Source organism: Calonectris borealis, chromosome 2, assembly GCF_964195595.1.
Source record: "Calonectris borealis chromosome 2, bCalBor7.hap1.2, whole genome shotgun sequence".
Taxonomy (NCBI): Eukaryota; Metazoa; Chordata; class Aves; order Procellariiformes; family Procellariidae; genus Calonectris; species Calonectris borealis.
In genome coordinates, this window is record NC_134313.1 from 106,082,837 (window position 1) to 106,104,632 (window position 21,796).

The window sequence follows — 21,796 nt, forward strand, 5'->3', positions numbered from 1 at the left end:
GCAGGTAAGGCTGCAGAGGTAAGTATCAAAGTACTTTGTTGAATGGCTTTTTAAGTTAAACATGTATTCCTTTACAGGATGTCAATGACATATCAGACTTAGTATACCTGGTGGTCCTGGAGCACCTCTGTCTCCCTTTTCTCCTTTTAAGTCCGCTGAACTGTGCAGCCCCCAGGAATCTCTGTTTGCTTTAGCACCTGCCATAAAAGCACCACAAATTCATGAGAACTTGCAAACAGCAGAGACTACAGCAGCGACAACCAAACCACCGGAAGAGAGAGCAGACTTTTCCGTACATGTGGGGTACGTGGCTCCAGCCCCTATATGCTTGTCTCACTCTCCTCATGAACATTGAATGGCTGCCTGATTGTCCTCTTTTATCAACGCCAACATGTGCAAGACAATCTCTCTCTTACAAGTCAATCTTTCAGTCTCCCTTCCCTAACTACGTAGCCTAAGACCCTCTGAACAAACCCGTTTTCACTGCATTTGTGAATTTCACTGAGGCAAGTGTAGAAACAGTTCTTGAGTTATGGCTCTGCATTTGATACCCCATCTTCTACTATCTCCAGACTCCAAAACAAACCAATAAATGATAATATCTGCAACTGTGAATGTCAAAAATGTTATTGGTTATTGCTCCTTCATGTCATAAAAGCATGAATAATGAAGAAAACGTTTTCTGAGAACAAATTATGCTTTTAGCATAATTCTCCGTTCAGGTGAGCTAAGGATACAATTGCACCCAAATACATCTGCATAAACCTTCTATTTTTCCAGATATTATTCGACTTTCATGGTAACCTTACCTATAAAATATCTGGGTAAAATGACCGCTGAGTATTTAGACTTCTTAGGTCTGATTTCTCTCTTTGTTCTGCCTGAGTAATTGCTAATATCTTTGCAACATTCATGTAAAATAACACGATTCTGCCACAGTAACATCTTATAGCCACTTCCTTCAGGTAGAAATGCGTTTTCAAGCTTAAGGTGAGGTGGTCCTATTCTGAGTTATGAGCAGGAAGGGTATAATAACAAGCAGATACAAGACACATCTCTTGAAGTAATTTTTAATGGTTCCCTGCCTGTGATATCTTCAGCCCCTGTGTTCAGTTGTGTTCTAAGCTGGGAGTCAGTGGATCACTAAGAACACTGGCTCTGATCTGATTAAATTTGTGAATTTCACTGGGGCAAGCACAGAAGCAATCTCTTGCTTGGGTACCCAGTCTATACTCCATGACCTGGTGCCACTTATAAATAAGACTTTATTGGTAAGAAATAAATAAAGACTTTATTGGTAAGAAAGTTTGAAAAATATTTACAGCATTTTTCCTTCTTCTAGTTATGCAGAGTGGCTACAAATATAGAAGAATGAGATGGACTTCTTCCTGTTCGGAGCCCCATATTACAATGAAAGTTTCCAGACAGTTCCTCTCTGCCCTTCTCTTTTGTCTTTCAGCCATGAGAGGTGAAAGCTGGTCATACTCCACGGGTCTCCCCATGATGTGTCTGGTGACTCAGCCTCCAGCTGTGAGCCCATGTTCAAATGCCTATTGACAGAACAGTGGGGCCTCATTTTATGTTGCACTGAGGCCAATCACACAATCTCTCAGCTGTGCAGTTAGACAGTTTTCCTAGTTGTCATCTGAACCCTAACCATCCAACCGTGACATCTTCAGAGTTATTTTCCAGGCAGATTTCCAGTCTGGTCATCAGTATTTTAGGTGGTCTTAAAATATTGAGACCAATACAGAGCTTATACAAGCAAGTTCTGACTTTCTCTTCTTCAAGATATCTTCCTTTATCGTTTACTATGTCCACTCTTGCCCCTATCCTGATTCCTTGCACTCTTTTCCTTCCCTTCCTTTCTTTTTCCATTTGGATCAAGAGGGCCCGGTCTTTCCAAGTGTCTCAGTCATTGCTGAGGGAGGGGAGCTGTTCCAATTGCTGATATCAGCCCACTGCCTACTCTCTGGATGACACTAGAGAACTGGTCCCCAGATAGCTCTCTCTTCCTCCAGAAACAGCCCCAAGCCCCAGCATTTGGAGCTGATATAACTTATACTACTGCTGCATTATTCAACTTGTTTTGTATGCACTGTTTTTGCCATGCAGGCTCTTACTTATCTGATTAATCTGGAAACACTCCTTTGCACAGTGATGGGAACAGTGATTTAATTCCCAGGAACATGGGAACTGGGTTCAGGCTATATATTAGAGGCTGCATTACTGTTTTTTTCCACAAAATTACTCTGAAAGTATAATAAACAGGCAGGAATAAATTTTTATTATAAGTAGTTAAATAAAAGGAGGAAGACCGCTGACTTCATTTCCTCTGTGATCTTGAGAAGACCTCTTTCTCCATTGTGTACTACTGGATCATAAGAAAACTGCTGGCTGCTCCCTGTGGATGCTCTGGGACTTTGTTTTAATGTCCCAACTTTTTTTCCAGCTCCAAGAAGCTCTGAAGGTGCAAAACTGTCACAGAACTTTCTGCTACCCTTGTCACTGAAGGACTTTCACACAATTTGGTCAAGGCAGTACTATTTCAATCAGCATTCCCCATTTTTTTAGCACACAGTTGCTTCCTGTTTCCCTCTGCATGTAACTGAATTCATCCTTGGAGCATGTCTTTGAGGAAGGACAAAAGCACTGAACCACAGACGCAGGCTTGCGTTAATTTTAATGCCTGGAACGCACAGTAAGTGACCGCTTTGTGCTTATTGGGTGGAGTACTAGCTCAAGAATGGAATGGTCAGACCATTACAATAACCTTAAAATGGGATGAAGACTGTATGTAAATGGTGACTTTTCCTCCTTAAACCAAAGAAGGAAGGGATCCATGCTGGAGTAACTTTAGGATTTACTGTTTGGGTTGAGAATCAGTATGCATTTAGAGAAAAGAAGCTATAATGATTAATTGAATAAAACCGACAAGTTTTAAACAAAAATGGTTATAGTCAAAATCCTCACTTTCAAGCTTTTGCCTGGGCTGAAAGTCTAAAAATATCAAAATGTCCTTTATCAGCTTGGAGTCAACTCTTAGAACTAAGGAAAATGCCTTGAAACAAGAACTTCGAGCTCTCTGTGGGCAAAACAAAAATATGGACAGAGAAATCTTTTGGAGTCCCTGTGTGCAGGGGGTGACAAGCAATTGGGAGTCTTTGAATTTAGGAGCAGCACTGGACAGCCTAGGCTCTATGGACTTAATTCGGTGGACATAGCCCTGAAGAACTGTGGACAGTTTGCCAAGCACAAGACTCGGGCTTTCACTTGTAAGAGGTGAGTGAGTCAGTCAGCAGTGAGGATTCAGAAAGCAAGCTCAGGGCATGATTGTACCCCACAAATTTGACCCTCCAATGTCCTGAAACCCCCTTCCATTAAAAGGAGTGAAAACTAACAAAACTTCTCCAGCCTCGTGACAATTTTCCCAGGGTTCTCATGTGTGGAGTTTCTCATTCTCCTTCACCATTAGTCTTACTTCCTTCTTCGCCTGCCTACCAGGTTTTTGTCCTAGCTACTCCCAAACCCCAAAAATTACTTTCTTTTCAACAGGCCTCACCGTCCTAGTGAAGGAGGGGATGAGAGACATTTCTTCCGTCTCGCCAGAAAATTCACCCCCCCCTTCACAGAAAGAACTGTTAATAGCTTGTTTCTTTCCCTCAGCAATATTCTCTGGGACTCCAGCAGCCAGTATGTGTTGACCCTGCCTGTGATAATTTTCTTTCAAGCAAAAGGATGGGAGGTCTGATTACAAGCTGAGGTTTTTTGGTATCAGTCACTCAGAGAAGGGAAGTGGTTTTGACACTGTCAGTCAAACACTGGAGGAATGAGATCACCTGGTTGCTTGGTGGGATGTAGTATCAGGTGGACTTTAGAATTTGCATCTTAGGAGCATTGCCAGAGCAGAGAGTAATGATTTGGTGCAGCCATGTGTGACACCTCTGCTCTGACAGAGGACTTGTAAGATTAGATCTTGCAGAAACTGTGTGGCACTGCTCAATTTATAAATCTTAGTCTTCAAAGTGCACACCTAGGCTCATTTGTTCTTTGGCCTACATGTTGAGACTGGACCAAGATATGATACAGTTTCACCAGAAAAAGAAGTGAGCCCACCTTTTTTTTTTTTTTCCTCTTTTTTTCCCCCATAAACCCAGTTATGCAATAGCCAAGAAAAAGCAAAAAGAGCTTAATTAAGAAAAAACAAAAAAAGCTTATTTAAACCAAGGTACAAGAAAAGAATTGCTCACCATGGACATTAAGAGCTTCTTGATTTCCAGGGTAAGGAGTGCTCACCTACAGACAAAGAAATCTATTAAAAATTATCCATACACATTAACCAATGGAAGTGCATTACTTGGTGTGACTGAAATCCTGGAAAATTTGCATGCTATCACAGTAAATATTATAACAACACTCTAGGATTATCTCCAGTTTCACAAGGTCCAAGTATTAGCTGATCAAGCTTTTTTCAGGATTGTGCTCTCTTTAACATGCAACATGCTTTCAGCAAGAGGCTAACAACATGCGTTTTGGAGGCATCAGCAGATCCTACTCTCAGTCATGCCACTGAAGCATCAGAAAACTCATTCTCCAAGAACATTTCTGAATTTACATCACTGCATTTGAAAGCAGGATTTGATTTTTGACTGTAAGATAACAGACTGTGTTTGTAAATTCTTCATCAGATCATGGCTATGCCTACTGTCTGATGTTGACCTATGCTCCAGATGCATTGAGACCACAACTGGGAGGCAGAAGGTATTCTAGTTTATCCTGTTCTGACACCAGCCACTTGTAACAGTGGGCATGCTACTTAACTCTACTGCCTGTCCTCAAAACAGGGACAGTGCAGGAATTAAAATGTGGCACAGTGCTTGGAAATGGACAGATCTTAGTACTAGCTAGTACTATTTATATGAATCTAAGCAAGCGTATGAAAAAAAATTGAAGGTGCTGCATCTGGCTAATCCTGTAGTATTAGCTCTTAGAAGTCTTACTCACATGGATAGCTCCATTAACTTCAGAAGTTCAGTTCACATGAGGAAAACTTGTGGGGTTCAGTCTGTAGTTCTTTATCGATATTCATTTATGTAGGCATGTACAGCAGACTTCTTATCTATAAACTCGGATAGGTTTAGGAGATTATTCACAAATGTAGGACAAATCTATCTAGCATACTCAGATGCACGAAGAGGTGCTTATAAGTACAGGTTTCTATTACTTGTGCACATAAAAGTTACTGCTTTTTTTCACTGATTGTAACCTTCTTGAAAAGTGACTTTTTATTATTATCTGAAATTCAGCCAAAACAGGCTTGTTTGAATCATTCCACAGAGAACCATAGGAGAATTGAGGTTGGAAGGCATCTCTGGAGATTGTCTAGCCCAAAGCAGGATCAACTACATCAGGTTGCTCAGGGCCTCATCCAGTCAGGTTTCAGAGGTGAGACTGACTAATCCATATGTGATTATGGACATATGTGATTATGGACATATGTGATTAACATACAAGAATGTTATATGGCGGGAATGGGAAGATTTAAGGGAGGAATTCAAAGAGGTAAAAAGATGGTGTCTGGAGGTGGTAGGCCAAAACCGTAGAAATGTCAAATTACCATAGAGTAATGACTGTTTATCATTAATTAACAGAAAGATCCTTAAGCTGGGATACATCTTTCTTCAGCTGTAAGGGTAGGGTAATGATGAGTATCAATGCATCTAGTATACTGTGAGTCAAGAGCTGCTTCTCTAAAATAAGTGAAAAAGAACTGGAATGGAAATTGGAGGAGGGGGCACAATACTATTTGGAGCTATACTGTCTACCAGGAAAGTAGAACAGCCATACTGCTGTATGGCACACCACACTATTCAGGGGAGGACTGTGACTCTCAAAGACAGAATCCTTTCCACGTACCTAACCCATGGCTTAACAGTACAATATTGCCCTAAGGAAAGTACTTCCAGGACTGAACTCTGTTCATTGTAGGATGTAATTTCCATGATTCATTAAACAAAAATTGCATCAGGGTGTTCTGAAAATATAAACTCCATCTCCTTTCTTTTGACGCTATGTGTGAAATTGCAGGTCCTCTGAAGGTAATGGGGACTTTGTCTTTCCCTTTGGAAAGCAGGGGCAGAGCTTCACCAGCAGCCATTCTTGAGATAATAAATGTTTATATGTGAATAGACTGCATTTGAGCGTCAAATAAAGAACATGATCTTTCTTTTCTGATGCATCTTTCATGCCACAATGAAATACATAACAAGTGTTATTTTGGACAGGGAAATTGAAAACAGCTAAAGACATAACAACATGGAGACAGTATTTATATATACATCTGAAAAATGTGTGTACATGTATGTATAAACATTCAGCTCCCCAAAGCAACTCTTAAACTTTGGAAACACGGGCTTTGAAAGGCATTAAAAGTGTTGGACAACCAAGTAATCAAAGTGCTGTAAGCAAAAGGTTCTAGTGTTTCTAGTTCTGTTATATATTTTATATATGGCTAATTTGGGGTATCTAATCACTTGAAAATCTGTTATCTTGAAGACTAGGTAAAACACATCTCTGGTGCAAAGCAGAAGGCAGGGGGAGAAAAGCTGCAAAGCTACCATGGTTATGTATATAGCTACTTTGGTTATGTACTGTCATGGCCATGCATTTTGCTAAGAGAAGATTCTGTGTATGACTTACTGGCGTTTTGCAATGAGGTCTGGGAGAGACTGGGAGAACTGTCTATTGAAAACAGGAAGGGAAATTATTTAATGAACGTAGGTATAATACAGCAGATAACACACCAAATAGATCGAATAGACATGACGGGACAAAGCCTGGAAACAAAAATCAGCACCTCCCAAGCAGAGAACCCAGCTTGCTGCCGGGGAGCTCTCACAGCTCTGTCAGCAGGTCCCACTCTGTGTGTGTGGGGCAAAATTCTTATGTGACAGTGGCTCCACTTAAGAGATATTTTCCTATGCACACAAGCAAGGTCACCCACTGTAAACTGTGTTGCCTGAGACAAGTTTTGAAGTTTCCCTTTGCAAACTGTTTCTAGAGCAGCACCTGATCCCCAGTTGTACTTACTCCTTTGATATAAACTATACGTCCTGGAGGTCCAGGGGGCCCTGGGGGTCCAGGCAAGCCAGGAAGGCCCTGGTAAGAGAAAGAGAAAGAAGGAAGGTACTAGACAGATCTTTTCATGTGCAATACAACTGACCCTACAGAAAGAAGGCCAAGGGGCTCAGAGAGCCCCATTTAACCAAAAAAATTTGAGAGGAGACTGAGCATTCAGTTACAGGCACCAACCTGTCAGGTGAATTTTAATATTTAACCTAAAGCACTCTGTGGAGAACAAAATGGTCTAAGATTGTTGTTTCCAGGGGGAAAAAAAACCCCAAACCCCAAACCGGAAACCTCAAAGCACTAAAAACTGAAATTAAATTAAAGGCACTGGATCTCTCATCCAAGGAAAATTAGATATCTGAGACTGGTCTGGGATTCTCAAGACTGCTGAGATTCATATACTATCAAGTGCCAGTCAGATAACTACACACTAATTAGCACCCTGAAGGAACGCTACCAGACTGGAGGCGTGACTGCCCTTTACAAAAAAAGACACCAACTCTTTACTGTGTCATTTAAAAACCTGGCACCGTGCCATGTCCATCTTTCTCTCCACATCAATGCAAGCTTCTGTGAGGTGACACATGTAATCTCATCAATAATTAAAGTTCCATTAGATTTTATCTTCCCTGAGCACTCCAGGAAGGACTATTAGAACATGTAGCCTGTTTTGTTTGCTTGTTTGCTTTAATGTCCCAGCCTGAGGTACTTCATCTAGTTATACTTGCTTTAATGGTTTCTGTTTGGTTAAGGCAGACAATCCAGAAAATGAACCTTGACACTGTTTGAATATATGGAGGAATGGAAAATCTACTTTAATATTTTCTGCCGGTGGCTAGTCATATTTTCTGTCATTTTCTTCCAATTAGAATTTGTCTAATTTGTCTGGTTTCGCCTTCCAGCAACAAAATTCCTATTTACACCTTTTGCTAGAGGTGTAAGCAACCTTTAGTACCTGGTCTTTTCTTTCTGTGAAGATACTTAGATACTTACCTATTCTCAGTCTCCCTGTTAGTCGGATAAAACAATATCATCATCTCACTTGTATTTGTTGTCCAGACAGACAACATACTTGTGTTTTGCAGTTTGTGTGCCATATATGTTTTTTTCTTTTAAACAAAGTAGAACCAGAGGACTTATACAACAGAACTGATTTACAAAAAGTGCTCTACTAAAATATAGTGAGATTGACTAGATCACCTCTTCTGATGCCTAGCTGATCCCTACCTTATGATTTCTATGCTAACACAGTAAAATACCCTTGTCTTTTTTTTCAGCATATCTCTGATGCAGATGAAATATTATTAGCTGCTGTTGTGGTATGGGTACCAATTTTTCTAGCACAGATTGCCCCATGACATCAGAACAGCCACACAAATTACTTTGCTATTGTGAAACTTACTGCTTATGCTCAGCAGTGTTTATGGCTGTGCAGTCCAGTCTTCATGTTTGCCATGAGACCACTTGTATGAAGTCTTTTCATCAGAACAGACTTCCAGCACCAGGACCTTGGTTCATTACTTGTCATTCCATAACTACAGGTTGTAGGTGGGCATGGATATGCTATCATCTATGCAGCGGTCATTATTGTGGATACGTGTACATGGCAACTAAAGGTAGTTAGGTAGTAGGTATTAGCAAGTTATCTCTTTGTTAGTAGAGTAGATGCCACTTCACTATGATATGCTCAAGTCCTGTTTGTACCTGTGCTAGATAGCTAAGAGCCTATGGGAGTATCTTTACACTGTGAGGGGTCATACTGATGGCCTGGATCAGGAAGTCTTTGATATATAGAAAGAGTTGACAATCCCAGATCATTTGCTATTTGAACCAGCTGTACTAACAGTGAATTACACATATAACTTACACCTGGGAGCTGATACAATATGTATATCTGCAAGAACTGTCCAGATGGACCCAGAAGTTGACTTTTCAGTGATTGTTACCAGGTAGGAAAAGTAGCAGAAACGTATAATTATTGCTAGATCATTTCAGGTTTTTAGTCCTGTCATCATTTTAAAGGAATTCATATAACTCAGACTTGACTTAAGATTTTAACAGGATTTTTTTTTCAACTAATTGCAATACATAAGAACTTACATTAAATGCTTTGCCTCGATCACCTTTCACACCTCTCAGTCCATTCAGTCCTGGGCGGCCCTGAAATAAGTAGAAATAGTCAGTAGTATATGTCAGAAGCAAACTCCTATATCTGCATTCTACTTGAGAGCATAATACATACTGGACGTCCTGGGAAACCAAGTTCTCCTTTAGGTCCAGTAGGTCCTATTGGTCCCTGGACAAAAAGGAAAATGTGATTATGGAGAATATATGGAACATATCTTTGACATATACTTGATTATTTAGAATAAGAGGCATAGTTTTATATTTGCATTAAAAATCAGTCTGTGATTGTCTGCAGAGAATGCACAGAATGTCCTGTCTACTTGCTCTCCTGAGTGATCTCAGAAGCTGAGGCCTGCATATAACAGTCAACTCTGGCCTGGAAGAGACCGGTTTTCTGAAATGAAGTCTAAATTCTCAGCCATTTGTAGAGTATGCAATTCAAAACTGAGTCACTATGTATTGAAGGAAAATTAAATGTATCAATCAGTAGAAAAAAGGCAGTTAGTGGTGTATGCTTTGTGCATCTCCTTTCGGTTTGCTTTGTTTTTCTAATTATCTTTGAATCAGGCCCTATGAAGAAATGTCTGTGGACCAGCCTGAGAATTCGTATAGTGTCAGGCTTCTACATGCCTCTTGCCAGCCTGGGTATGTGGATTTAAGGGGGTTGATAGTTGAAACAGAACAGATTCTTCTTTATACAAGACTGACTGACCCATCAGGCATCACAAATTGATACCAGTGATTGCAAAAAGAAAGGGCAAGCAGGCTGCCTGGGAAAAGTGGTCCAGGACTATGGACAATCTATGATTGGGCATTTGCAAGCATGCAACTTCTAGGTAGCCAGCAAGTGATCAGCAAAAAGCAGTAAACCTGAGGATACCACAAACTTTCATATGCTGTCAGCTTCCTGAAACTCAACAAAACCACAAGGGTCTAGACAATCTCTTTGCATATGTATCAACCTTTCTGTTTTCATTTTCTTTTTTTCAGTCTGGGGAAATGCTAAGAGTTACCCTTTCTTGCATTATTGGTTAAATAATCTCTGTCTATAGATCTCATGCAGATACCACTTATAAGTGACAATTGACGTGTTTAATCCTGAGAAATCACAGGTGTGATTATTGTAACAGACTTTCTATTGCTACCTGCAATACGGTGGTTAACATAGACCTACGCTGATGGAAGAAAGACATTGGCTATTGCACTGCTTACCACAATTTCAGCACATCACTTTAACAGTAACAAACATTTGTTGGCATTGTGACTGCTACTTCAAAAGGTAACTAGCAAACAATCAAAAACCAAGAGGAAATCCCCATCTTGCCACTCACTTGCTCTTGATTATTAAGGAAAGCGGAGACTAAGAAGGAAGCAAGCCTGTGGCAGAACCAAGTCTCCTTATTTACAGTCCAGTTCTGTTGCCATGTTATGTCTCAGTTCAAGGCAAGTGAAGAGCTAGAAAGGTTGCAAGAAATAGCCTGATGTTTATACTTGGGTGATTTGCATACTCAGAGTTTTGCATCTCATCTGATCAGCAGAATATTGACACAAGAATACCATCTGGATTCAAATACCAGTCTCTTACCACTCCATTTTATGAATTAAACTATTGCCATATTGATAGAATTTTCAATTAACAAAACCTTTTTTTTTAAACTGGCAAGTGTTTGTCCTTGCCTTTATGTAATATCATTTCATTGAAAAGTGGTGTACATTCATGGAAAATATATCTGATATTGATGAGATGATTTATCTTAACATCAAGCTGAAATTCATGGATTAATTGTTGTAATTTTTATCATGCCAAAACTGAAGACTGGATAAGAGACGAAATTCAGAAATGGTTAACATGTGAACGTATTGATTCATAATATCACCATTGTAATCAGAGTTTAAGGCTCACTAATGGCAGCTGAAACTGTTCGAAGATGGTAGGACCTTTATTAAACTTCTATTTCATTTCCTGTTTGAAGGTAATTTCTGCCCATATGATCAAAGCTAATGCCTGTGTCTAAAGCAGGCAATAGATTGCTGGTGCACTTTGGCAATATTGTGCCCCCAAGCTTTCAAAATCATTCAACCCACCCTTCCGTGCTACCATATCAAATAATGGGGTTTGAAAAAAAAGAAATCCCAAATGTTGTGGGATATTTTTCTATTTCACTTTCTGGTATTTGAGCCTTTAAGAGTATGCAAATCTGAGCTTTACTGAGCAATGAAGATGATTGGAAACAGACTTTTTTATTAGTTTAAATAAAGAGAAGTGTCTGGATCTCATGCTTTAACTGGGATTTAAATAAACACAGACAATGTGAGAGGTGACCATGCTGGAGCCACCTTTACTCTTTTCTCTGTCAAAATGCCAGCCCACCCCCGACAGATGTTAGCGACTCCCTGAGACAGAAGCCAGCAGTCACAGCTAGAAGTGAAAGAATGAAGTGAAGAAGCCACAGGAGACTGCTTACCAGAAAAGGAAATTTCATTTACAGCAGCAAAGAGTCGATCTGGGCAGACTGACACCGTGATTCTTACTAAGGGCTCCTATTCAGTTATATGCAGCAGTTTGCTTCACTGACAGTGAACAGCATAATGGAGCAGGTTAGAGATTCTCATTTCCCCTGTGGCAGGAGGTTGGATTCAGTTTGTCTCTTCTGCTTTTGCTAGTAACAGTACTAACCTGACTATCCCTAGCTCTCATATACCAAACCACTACTTCTCTGTAGCTCCTTGTGCTCCAAGCTCCTGTGATCCTCTCTTCTGTCCAGCTGAAGTCTCGAAAACGTGGGGAGCAATGAGTAGGGAATTTTTTTTAAATTCTGGAAACTTGTGTATGAGTTCATTGTGCTTTAACAGCACAGAGGAACAGAGTCCCCAGCTACCTCACAGCTGTTCCTGGGCCAGAGTCTTACTTTGCACGAAGTGGAACAGAACCATCGTAATGAAAACTTTGGTAATTATGCCACAGAGGCTCTGGCCCAGCACTCTGAAGTCTGCATATTTTTGCTGCACAGGACTCCCACTGATTACAAAGGGATTTTTTCTATGCGACAACACCAAAATGAATCATCCCCATTAGCAGCGATGATCAAACTAGAGTGCTGCACTAAGAAGAGGAACTGGCTGAGCAAAGTCTTGAGACAGGAGTGTGCCAAATTCTCCTGCAGCGTAATCATTTGCTCCAGTGCTGGCAAGAACTTCCTCTGAATGGCCTTGTCTGCATGCTGAAGTGTATGAAGCACCTCGTGGCAGTACAAAAGGAGATGTAAACACAGAGTTTGGGGCTGATAGAAAAAGGACATGTCCTGAAGAGTGCACAGCAACAGGATGAGAGGCAAAGAACACAAGCTAGAACATAAGAAATTCCAAATAAATATAAGGAAAAACTTTTTTTACCCAGAAGTTTGTCAAATATTGGAACGTGCTGCCCAGAGAAGCTGTGGAATCTCTGTCCTAAGAGATGTTGAAGACTCGACTGGGCAAGTCCCTGAGCTAAATAGACCTACTTTGGGCAGTGGTGTGGACTAGATGATCTCTGAAGTTCACTTCCATTCTAAATTATTCTATGATTCTATGTCGAGGTGAAAGTATAGATTCACCTTGTAGTCATACAAGGAGGAGAAAAGGAACTCCCTTTCGGGTAAGTTAGGATAGACAGGTATCTGTCTATACCCTATATATACCTATTGAGGGTAGACGCCTCAAGGTATTCTGATACACAGTAATTAAAAAAGCAGTTACTCAGCACACCCAGTTAGCCACTTCTAAAGATCACAGAAACTAATGGCAAAATCTCCTACACACCTTGGTGTGCAGAAACAACAACACCCAGTAACATTCACGTAGGCACAACAGAGACCAGGCTACATCAAAAGCAGAAGCAAAGAAACACTCAATATCCTTGATCTTTGGAACGCTAGACTAGAAGAAATTAATTCCTGCTCTAACACTACTGAGTCTGGTCAACTGTTCTTATTTTATAACTAATTTCTTGTGCTTTCACACAATATTCTGTGTCCATTCAACAATATCAGGCCAAGTACCTGAAAGAAGGCCTCTAAATCCTGATTTTGGTAAATGGTCTTACTACTGCCTGATTTGCAACTTCCTCAGAATCCAAGGCAGTTGCAAATTATTGGCACCGACAGAAATTGAGCCTGATGTAGTCAGTTGTTTTAAATCATAGAAATAAAGAACAATTTAGATTGGAAGGGAACTTTAGAGATCATCTAGTACAACCCCTTGCTCAAAGCAAGACAAACTTCCAAGTTAGGTGATTCCGCTCAGCACCTTGTTCCACAATCCACCATCTCTCTGAGCACCTATTTCTGTGTTTAACCACTTTTACTGTGAATTTTTTTCTTTATAACTAATTGGAATTTCCCTTGCTGGAACTTGTGATCATTGGCACTTGTCTTTTTCCAGTGCACCTCTGAGAAGAACCTGACTTTGTCTGTTCTATAATTCCCTTTAAGGCAGTGGCAGGGAGCCATTAGAGCTCCTCTCAGCCTTTTATCTTCGGGGCTAAACAAGCCCAGTTCACTCAGAGTCCTAAGTTATGCAAGTTGCTGGCTCTGATGATATTTCACTGTCTGTTTAGATAGTAACGGATACATTGTGCATTCAGAATTTAAATTCTGAATCAAGTCAGTAGTTTACAGCACCACATATGTAACAACCACATTCTTTTCTGAAGGACATTGATCATCCTGAAGCATGACTACTCCTTATCATCCCTACTCAGAAGGAATGAAAAGCTAAAACAAACTACCTTTACATTTACTATTATCTGTAAAATCAAAGCAAATTAAAAAAAGAACCACTCATCTTTGGAAATGTCTTACCATTGGTCCCACTGATCCCACCACTCCAGCTTCACCCTGTTGAGGAGAGACACACATCGAGCAATGACAAGGAGAACTCATGCATTATCTAGAAGTGGCTGGTAACAAGGCCACCAAACATTCTGGAGGAACATAACACAGTATTAGCTCACCTTCTCCCCTTTTCTTCCTAATAATTCCGTTAAAGATCCATCAGCAGCAATGATAGCTCCTGGTTCTCCCTTTTCACCCTGCAATTATCAAAGTAATTTTATAGTGTTTACAAGGTAGTTCTCAATGAATCAGAAGAAGTCAAAGCAGCATTACTGCTGTTTGAAGCATGACAGATTAGTCATCCTTTGATATCAAACATAAAGTGATATCAATGTGAGTTGGATGAAGCTTGATTCTGGGGGAGAAAAGGGCTGATCTTTCTTAAAACATAATGAAGTACACTAAAAATATCCTGCTCGTGTAAATCTCTCTGAGATGAACAAGTACTTATTTTTTTAAAAAGACTTTTGATTGCTTTCAATAGAGTAACTATGTGAAACATGCTGTGTTCACGAAAGACCTCTGCCAAAGGCAGACAGGCTACTGGTGTCTTCTTGTGTACCATCAGCTTAGATACTGGTCAGGAAATCCTGCTGGAAATGTAAAATCTTGATAGAACACTAACTGTCCTGATTTTGCTATCAGGAAAGCATGAATCATTCTCTCTATATGCCTGGCATGATGCAGCCTCATTACCTTCAATGAAGGCCAATTCCCAGCATTCAAATTATGACCATCTACATTCCACTTCTTCAAGGGGTAATTCCATTGAATAACAGCACCACAACCATGAATTGTCATTCCTCTGTGCCGGTGCATGGTTCCCACTCTGGATCTTTCAGCTGTAACTTTCCTCCTCCTGTCTCAGGCAGCTTGGTACAATAGCTTTCCCAAGATCTCTAATGAAAGAAATCTGGCTTGAAACTAACAATTGCATTGCTGATTAAAATGACAGTCCAGGTTATAGCACTTCCACTGAGCAGGAAGTGCTATAACTCAGTTCCTCTTCAGGTTCTTAAATCTTTGGAGTCTTTGCAGTCTCCCTGAGGACACTTTGGATACTTTGGAGTCTCTCTAAAGCTTGGCTTCACTGACTTTATCTTCTCTAAGATTTTATGGACCTGAGGTTGCAACAGAAGCATCTCATGATCCTTAAAGCAAAATGCTCCTAGGTGTCTGTGCAGCTTCATTGTGGTTCCCAGCTTCATCACTCTTGAGCATAACCTGGTGTCCACGCCTCAGAAATAGCCTCAGAAATATCACTATGTCATTGATGCGTACAAAATATAATGGCTTCAAAGTTTTCAGTTCCTTCCAGTGCGGACAGCAGAAGCCAAAAAAAAACCCCCAAACAAAAAAACCCCACAACCCAAACCAAAAAACCCAGCTGATTTCAAGGTTGAGCTTGATCATTTTATGCACTCTGTAAAAGAACAGGAATCCTTGTGACAAAAGGGGACTGGTATTTGTGGCCTGAGATGTTTCCTTCTGAGCAATGTTCATCTACAATCCCATTTCAAACCATAATTAACCATTTCCAAGCCTTCCTATTACTTCTGAGAAAGTGAGGTCAGCTTACAAAGAATAAGCAGAAAGCATTTTTGTTATGCCCAAGATTGTAATAACTTAGATGTTCCTCTTCCCTGCTTCCTGCAGGTGGATGAGAAGGGGAAGAAAAACAGAACAGCAGCTGCAATATTTACAAAATAGCAGTCAGTCCTTAGTCACCTCTCAGCGGTGCTACAGAATAAACACTATTGTGCGGAAATAAGGGAAAGGATCCTAAGGAGAGATCTCCCAAAGTCTTATACTCTCTTTGGGAATGGAAAACTGCAGTCTTCATTCTGTAGGCAAAGCCCTCTGTGCCAAAGGAGGAGGAAAGGATTAATATTTTTTTTATTTGGCCTTTCGGTTAGGATCTCAGGGTGTTAGCACAAACAATCAACATGCAAGAAGAGGTCACCTCATGTTTAATGTTTATGCAAACTTATTCTGATAAATGCATACTGCACTGCAGAATTTCAACACTGGGGCAGGAACGTTAGCTCTCGGTATTCCTGTATTTTGTTTAGCGCTCTTTCAATTTCCACTTAGTAAATTTTTCACATGAACTTATTAATATCCCAATCCCTAGTAAAATTAGAATAATTAAACTTTTAATGTCACTAAGTATTTGTCATCTAACACATTTTGCAGAATGTACTTTTCCCTATCCATTTTCTCTTACCTGTTGTCCTTTGGGTCCTTGTGATCCAGGCAAACCAGTATCACCCTTCGGTCCCCGAGGGCCCTAAGCAAAAACAAGTACATAAATCCATGGTGATATCTGCTAAGAATATGGAGCTGGCCCATTTTACTAAATGTAATTTTACATAACTGGAAAACTTGAACTTGAATCACTCTAGTTGCAATGTAAGAACTCTTAAAAGACTAAATTGCTGTCTGAATCAAAGTATTCCCCAAAACAAATATCATATAGGGAGAATCTGTTAAAAAGAACAAAACAAAAAAACCCTGATGTTTATCACAGTGTAGATGATACACATATTCACAAAGAGAAATATGCAAACATTAATAAGATTAATAAATGAATTAATAAATTCAGCCTAAAATTCTCTATTTCCTCTCTAATCTATTCTCTTTTCCTTCACGATCATTCAGCCAGACTGATTTTCAACAGAATTTCTGAAGCTATATTTTTAACAGTACTTTAAAAAAATATTTTTATCTGAGATAGAGATTATATATTTGAAAATGAGATAATTTCTTTATCTATTCTGTGGTGAAAACATTCCACTCAGATCACACGTTTTTTTACGATCTTCCATTATAAGTGCATTCAGAAGCATTTTTTTACCCACCAAGAACTAAATTCAAGTCTACATGATTTCTGCATTAGTGAAGAGATAAAGAAAAGACCTGAGGTAAGAACAAGAATGATATTTTCATGTCTGTAGAAATTCTGTAAATGACAGAGAGCTTAAGAATTCATTATATCACTTTCTAAATGTTATCAGCTGTTTTTCAAATGAAAAGTATTTTTAAGGAGTTTTTTCCCCCTTTCTTTGGCTTCCTGTGCAGTCCACAATACCCAGGACTTAGTAAACAACCTTCTGTAGAATTCTGGGCAATTTGCCAGCATTTTGTCAACATCATTTGACAGCTTTCCCAGTTTTCTCCTTAGTTATTCTCAGGCAATAGACAAAGGATCCTGAGACCATATGCACGTATCTGAACTGTAAAACAATCATAACAAGGGAAAATAATTCTATCACATTATATAGAATATAAATATAATAGTATAAACAATACTATATGAAGTCACAAGCCAGATAATATTTATATGGTGTGGCAGTCTGAGCGCAGTAAGTAGGTAGCATAGTATAAGGCACCTTTTGATATTATGGCTGTGCAATGCTTCCGTGGTGGCACTGGTATGTTATTACAAAAAATAATAAATGTTTCCTAAAGGATCAAATAAAAATGGTACATCTCGTAGGGCTTTACTATACTCTGTAGTTGTGACAAAAAAAGCCTAAAGGATAATACAATTACATATACATAGGAAGATAACTTTTAAAACCATGAATGGCATAGGTCTTTTCCTTAGGTCATAATTTTTTGTCAGAGTCAATTAAATTTAGATTTAAACTATAGAACTGATTCTGAAATAAGCAGAAATACGAGATGTGCATATCACAGTGTACTTCATTTCCGGCAGAGTTAATTTCTACCATAGCTGTTGATTCCTTAAAGACCTAGTCTCCCATATGAAAATTTATTAGACTTTGTGTAAATTCTGTACAATATAAATTTTTTAAATATTAAACTATATTAAAAAATCCTTACTTAAATCCAAGGAACATAATACTTACAGGAAATCCTGGCAGACCTGGCTTGCCATCTGGCCCCTGCAAAATGCAAAAACCCCACCTCCTTACAAACACATATTACAGACTTGCAAAATAGAGTATGCATTTCCATGTATTGCATAATTTGTGAATATTAACTGATCTGAAACTGGATTAAGAACTTCATTCAGCCAGTGGTAAAGTTGTGAACACTCCACAACACCCGATGCTTCTAACGTTTTCTGGGATGTTAGCATTTACTTTCCAAAACTGAAGGGACAGAGATCCAGGAAAGGCTGAAGAAAGGTGACATTTTCCACATATGAAAGGCATGCAACCATAATTCAGCCTCCTTTGCATCTTTTCCAGATTCCAGCACAGAGACCACAGTAGCCCTCCCACCTTTGCCATTTTTGCTCCTGGTTGTCTGTGGATAGAAAATAGAGTGTGTAATAGGCTGTGAATAGAAACATGGATTTGGATTTGTACTGGGCATATTTAAGATTGCCCCACTGTGATATCTGCAGAGAGACACGCTAGTTCTAGTTCAGATCACCTGGATGTGTATTACCTGAGCCACTATGAGACTGCACCTCTTTCCTGACTAGAGTGAGCTGAGACTGAGGTTCAAAGACCTTTCCAATTGCAGCTGCACTTCGAGCTACAGGACCTACTTCTTTCTGTTGGGACTGTAACTCTAACAACGATTACAAACCAATGCATCTCTGTTGGGCTCATGAGCCCACTTGTCTATGTTATTTTGAGGACCTGTCATCTAAGGCTGGAATGGCAACTACCTGCAGTAACAGAGCTCACACAAGAGGGCCCGTCCTATCCTGGCATCCTGTTATGTCCAGGGATTAGAAGAATCAGGTCTTTAGGAAACACATCAAAATACTCTTCCATGGAAACTCTTTTACCATAAGCACAGCTGGATGCAGCCACAATAATATGAGGTCATCCTACCATGTGACAAGTGGAAAAGAGGCATGTTAGGCTAACAGATAAAAGTTAAAAGCTGTTATTGGAGCTAATGTCTGTCTTCCCAGTTCACTGACAGATTTAGAAAATATTTGTTTTGGGACAATTGTATTAATAAGATACATGTTTTTTTTCAAACTATGGGTATGTGGAGTGAAATTCTGCTATCAGGTACACACATTTTGGTTTTCCTTGTTTCATCAGGGATTGAATGTGAGAGAGAGAACTGTGCTCACAAACCAGAAAGCAGATAAAATAAAATACACAAACAACAGTCCACAAATGAAACTAGCTGTGAAGTAAGATGTTTCGTTTGGGGGGATTAAAATTTTGCGAAGTGCAATATATTATAGAATTCCAGTTTGAATAGACTCCACAGCCTGGAAAAGGTAGATTTCTCTTTGGATCCAGTCCTAGGAATTTTAAATCATTACCAAGAAGCATTCAGAATTTCAAATATTTGACTGAACTATTTTGCAGCTATACTCCTAGCTGCAAAACAGAACCTGAAATTTCACATCTGTTGTTCTCTTATGAAATTTCCAGCTTTCCATCCACAGCTATAATTGCTGTGAGACTAAACTTATACACAGGAGCCTAGCATTCCTAGTTGCAGTCTCAAGGAGAACTGAGCAAAATACTTTATCCCAACATTTTATGACTTGAAAAACAAGAACAGAAAAAAATAGGAAGAAATGCTATGTAAATCTTGGTCCCTATTTTTGCATCAGTTCCACATTTCTGTCATTCTGAGCATATAGCTCAGATTCAGAGCTAAGCCAATTCCTTTTTCATACAAATGTGTAAAAGCAATTCATTCACACAGAATTCAGTTCTGCCCTGAAGTACTTCCACAGAGCTTGGTGCTGAAGTTAACAGGAACACAATTCTAAAGCATAGGAAACTCAGCTCTAGCTGATACTGAAGATTTAATAAAGCAGCATATACTCACTGGAGGCCCAAGAAGTCCTTTAATTCCAGTAAAGTTAAAAATTCCATCTGTATCATTGAGTAGTAGCTAAAAAAATGGTTAAGGAACAGGTTATTTCAAATCCCAAATTGATTATCTAGGGCACACATACATTTTTTAGAAATGTATAGACAGTTAAAGCATCCCTTTATAACTATGGGGAGAAAAACACAAATAGAAACAAAACAGAAAACACTCTCTACTTCTAATTTTTGTTATACATCTGGAATAACAAAACTTAGCATTTGTTTTACACTTCTTATGTAAGGATCTCAGAATGCTTTCAAAACTTTAGTTAACTGACTCTCATTTTTAATTTGAAAACTATGACACCAAATGTTGCAGCCTGAAGTAATTTCTCCTCAGTAGGATAAAGATCAAAATGAAGGTTTTATACTCCAGTATGTCACTGGCATTATAAGATGGTGAATCTTTGTCTGACCATGCTCGTCCTGTTGTAGAGTTGAAGTTATAATTATATTCTGGACATGTCTGCATCACACCATGCAGTGCCATGCAGTGATTCCTAAGTCAGCTCTGATCATGCTGCTGTGTATGCAATCAATGAAACTAGCTTGGATCCCCAAAACAGTATAGTCGCTTGGATGTGGAGCAGCACCTAAGCTAATCAGCTCTGAGTCTCAAGAAGCCTGAACAGAGCAGTATAATAGCAATGCTGTTATACTGCTTCCTATCCTGGAATTAGTGAGCTCAGCATTAGCTCAGGCATTTCTGCATAATTTGATCACAGAATCAGAATAATGAAGGTAGACGGGGACCTTTGGACATAATCTGGTCCAAGCCCCTCCTCAATGCAGGTCTAATTGGATCAGGTCGCTCAGGGACTTGTCCAGTTAAGTCTTGAACACCTGTATTCATGGAAATGCCACATTGTTCTGGGCAACTGGTTCAAGTATTTGAGCATCGTCAGGGTAAAAAGTTTTTGCTTATATCTAATTGGAATTTCCCATATTCCAACTTGTGTCTGTTACATCTTATAATATTGCCATACACCTCCAAGAACAGGGTGCCTCCATCTTCTCTGTATCCTCTGATTAGGTAGTTGTAGACAGCAATAAAGTCTCTCCTTAGCCTTCTTTCCTCCAGGCTGAGCAGACCCAGTTCTCTCAGTGCTCCAGTCCCCTGACCATCTTGGCAGCCCTGCATGGGGCTTGCTCTGTTATGTCAATATTTTTCTTGTACTGGAGACTCCAGAAGCAGTTTCATGAATGCCAATCACAACTCTCTGAGTCCATCAATTAAGCCAATTTTCCACCTATTTTATCATCCGCTTATCCACTTCATAGGTCATCAGTTTGGTGATAGCAAGACTATGGGAGACTGCATTAGAAGCCTTCCTAAAGTCAGGGTGTACAACATTCAGTGCCCATCCCTTGTCCACAGACAAACAATCATTTTGGTCAGGAATGAATTGCCGTTAGTAAATCCACGTTGGCTGCTCCCAATCAGATTCTTGTCCTGATGTTACGATTAGGCTTTCGTTTTGGTTTCATTTTGGTTTCAGATAGCTACCTTTCCGGTTTAAATATGTGTTCCCAATACTATATCATATGGTCATATATTACAATTCAGGACAGACAATATGTAAGTGCTTGCTCTATATAAATGTTGTGGGAGAAAAGAAATCCTTACTCAGTTTTTGTCATTTGTTTCATTTCTTTCACTCCAACAGTCCCATTTATTGTGTGACAGTTTACCCTTGTTTTGGATTCAGAAATATGTACTGAATCTCCTTAGGGGCTTGAACTAGTCCACTTGTTTAGCAGGCAAGCCATGCCATCCATTTCAATATAAGGTTCTGTGTGCAGCAGTATATTCCCATTCAATGTAATGAAAATCTTCTG

At 39.5% G+C, this 21,796-nt stretch overlaps 1 protein-coding gene across 1 annotated transcript in view; it reads right to left on the reverse strand.

The window, feature by feature from the left end:
- The window catches only part of COL15A1 (collagen type XV alpha 1 chain), a 105,787-nt gene that overhangs the window by 18,701 nt on the left and 65,290 nt on the right, over window positions 1–21,796 (reverse strand). The window contains exons 22-32 of the mRNA XM_075140842.1: window positions 19,914–19,979; window positions 18,005–18,040; window positions 16,357–16,419; window positions 14,249–14,326; window positions 14,097–14,132; window positions 9,371–9,424; window positions 9,229–9,288; window positions 7,090–7,158; window positions 6,700–6,741; window positions 4,251–4,296; window positions 108–197 (exon numbers count right to left, since the gene is read on the reverse strand). Coding sequence (XP_074996943.1) covers window positions 108–197; window positions 4,251–4,296; window positions 6,700–6,741; window positions 7,090–7,158; window positions 9,229–9,288; window positions 9,371–9,424; window positions 14,097–14,132; window positions 14,249–14,326; window positions 16,357–16,419; window positions 18,005–18,040; window positions 19,914–19,979 — 640 coding nt within the window. The remainder of the gene's footprint in view (window positions 1–107; window positions 198–4,250; window positions 4,297–6,699; window positions 6,742–7,089; window positions 7,159–9,228; window positions 9,289–9,370; window positions 9,425–14,096; window positions 14,133–14,248; window positions 14,327–16,356; window positions 16,420–18,004; window positions 18,041–19,913; window positions 19,980–21,796) is intronic.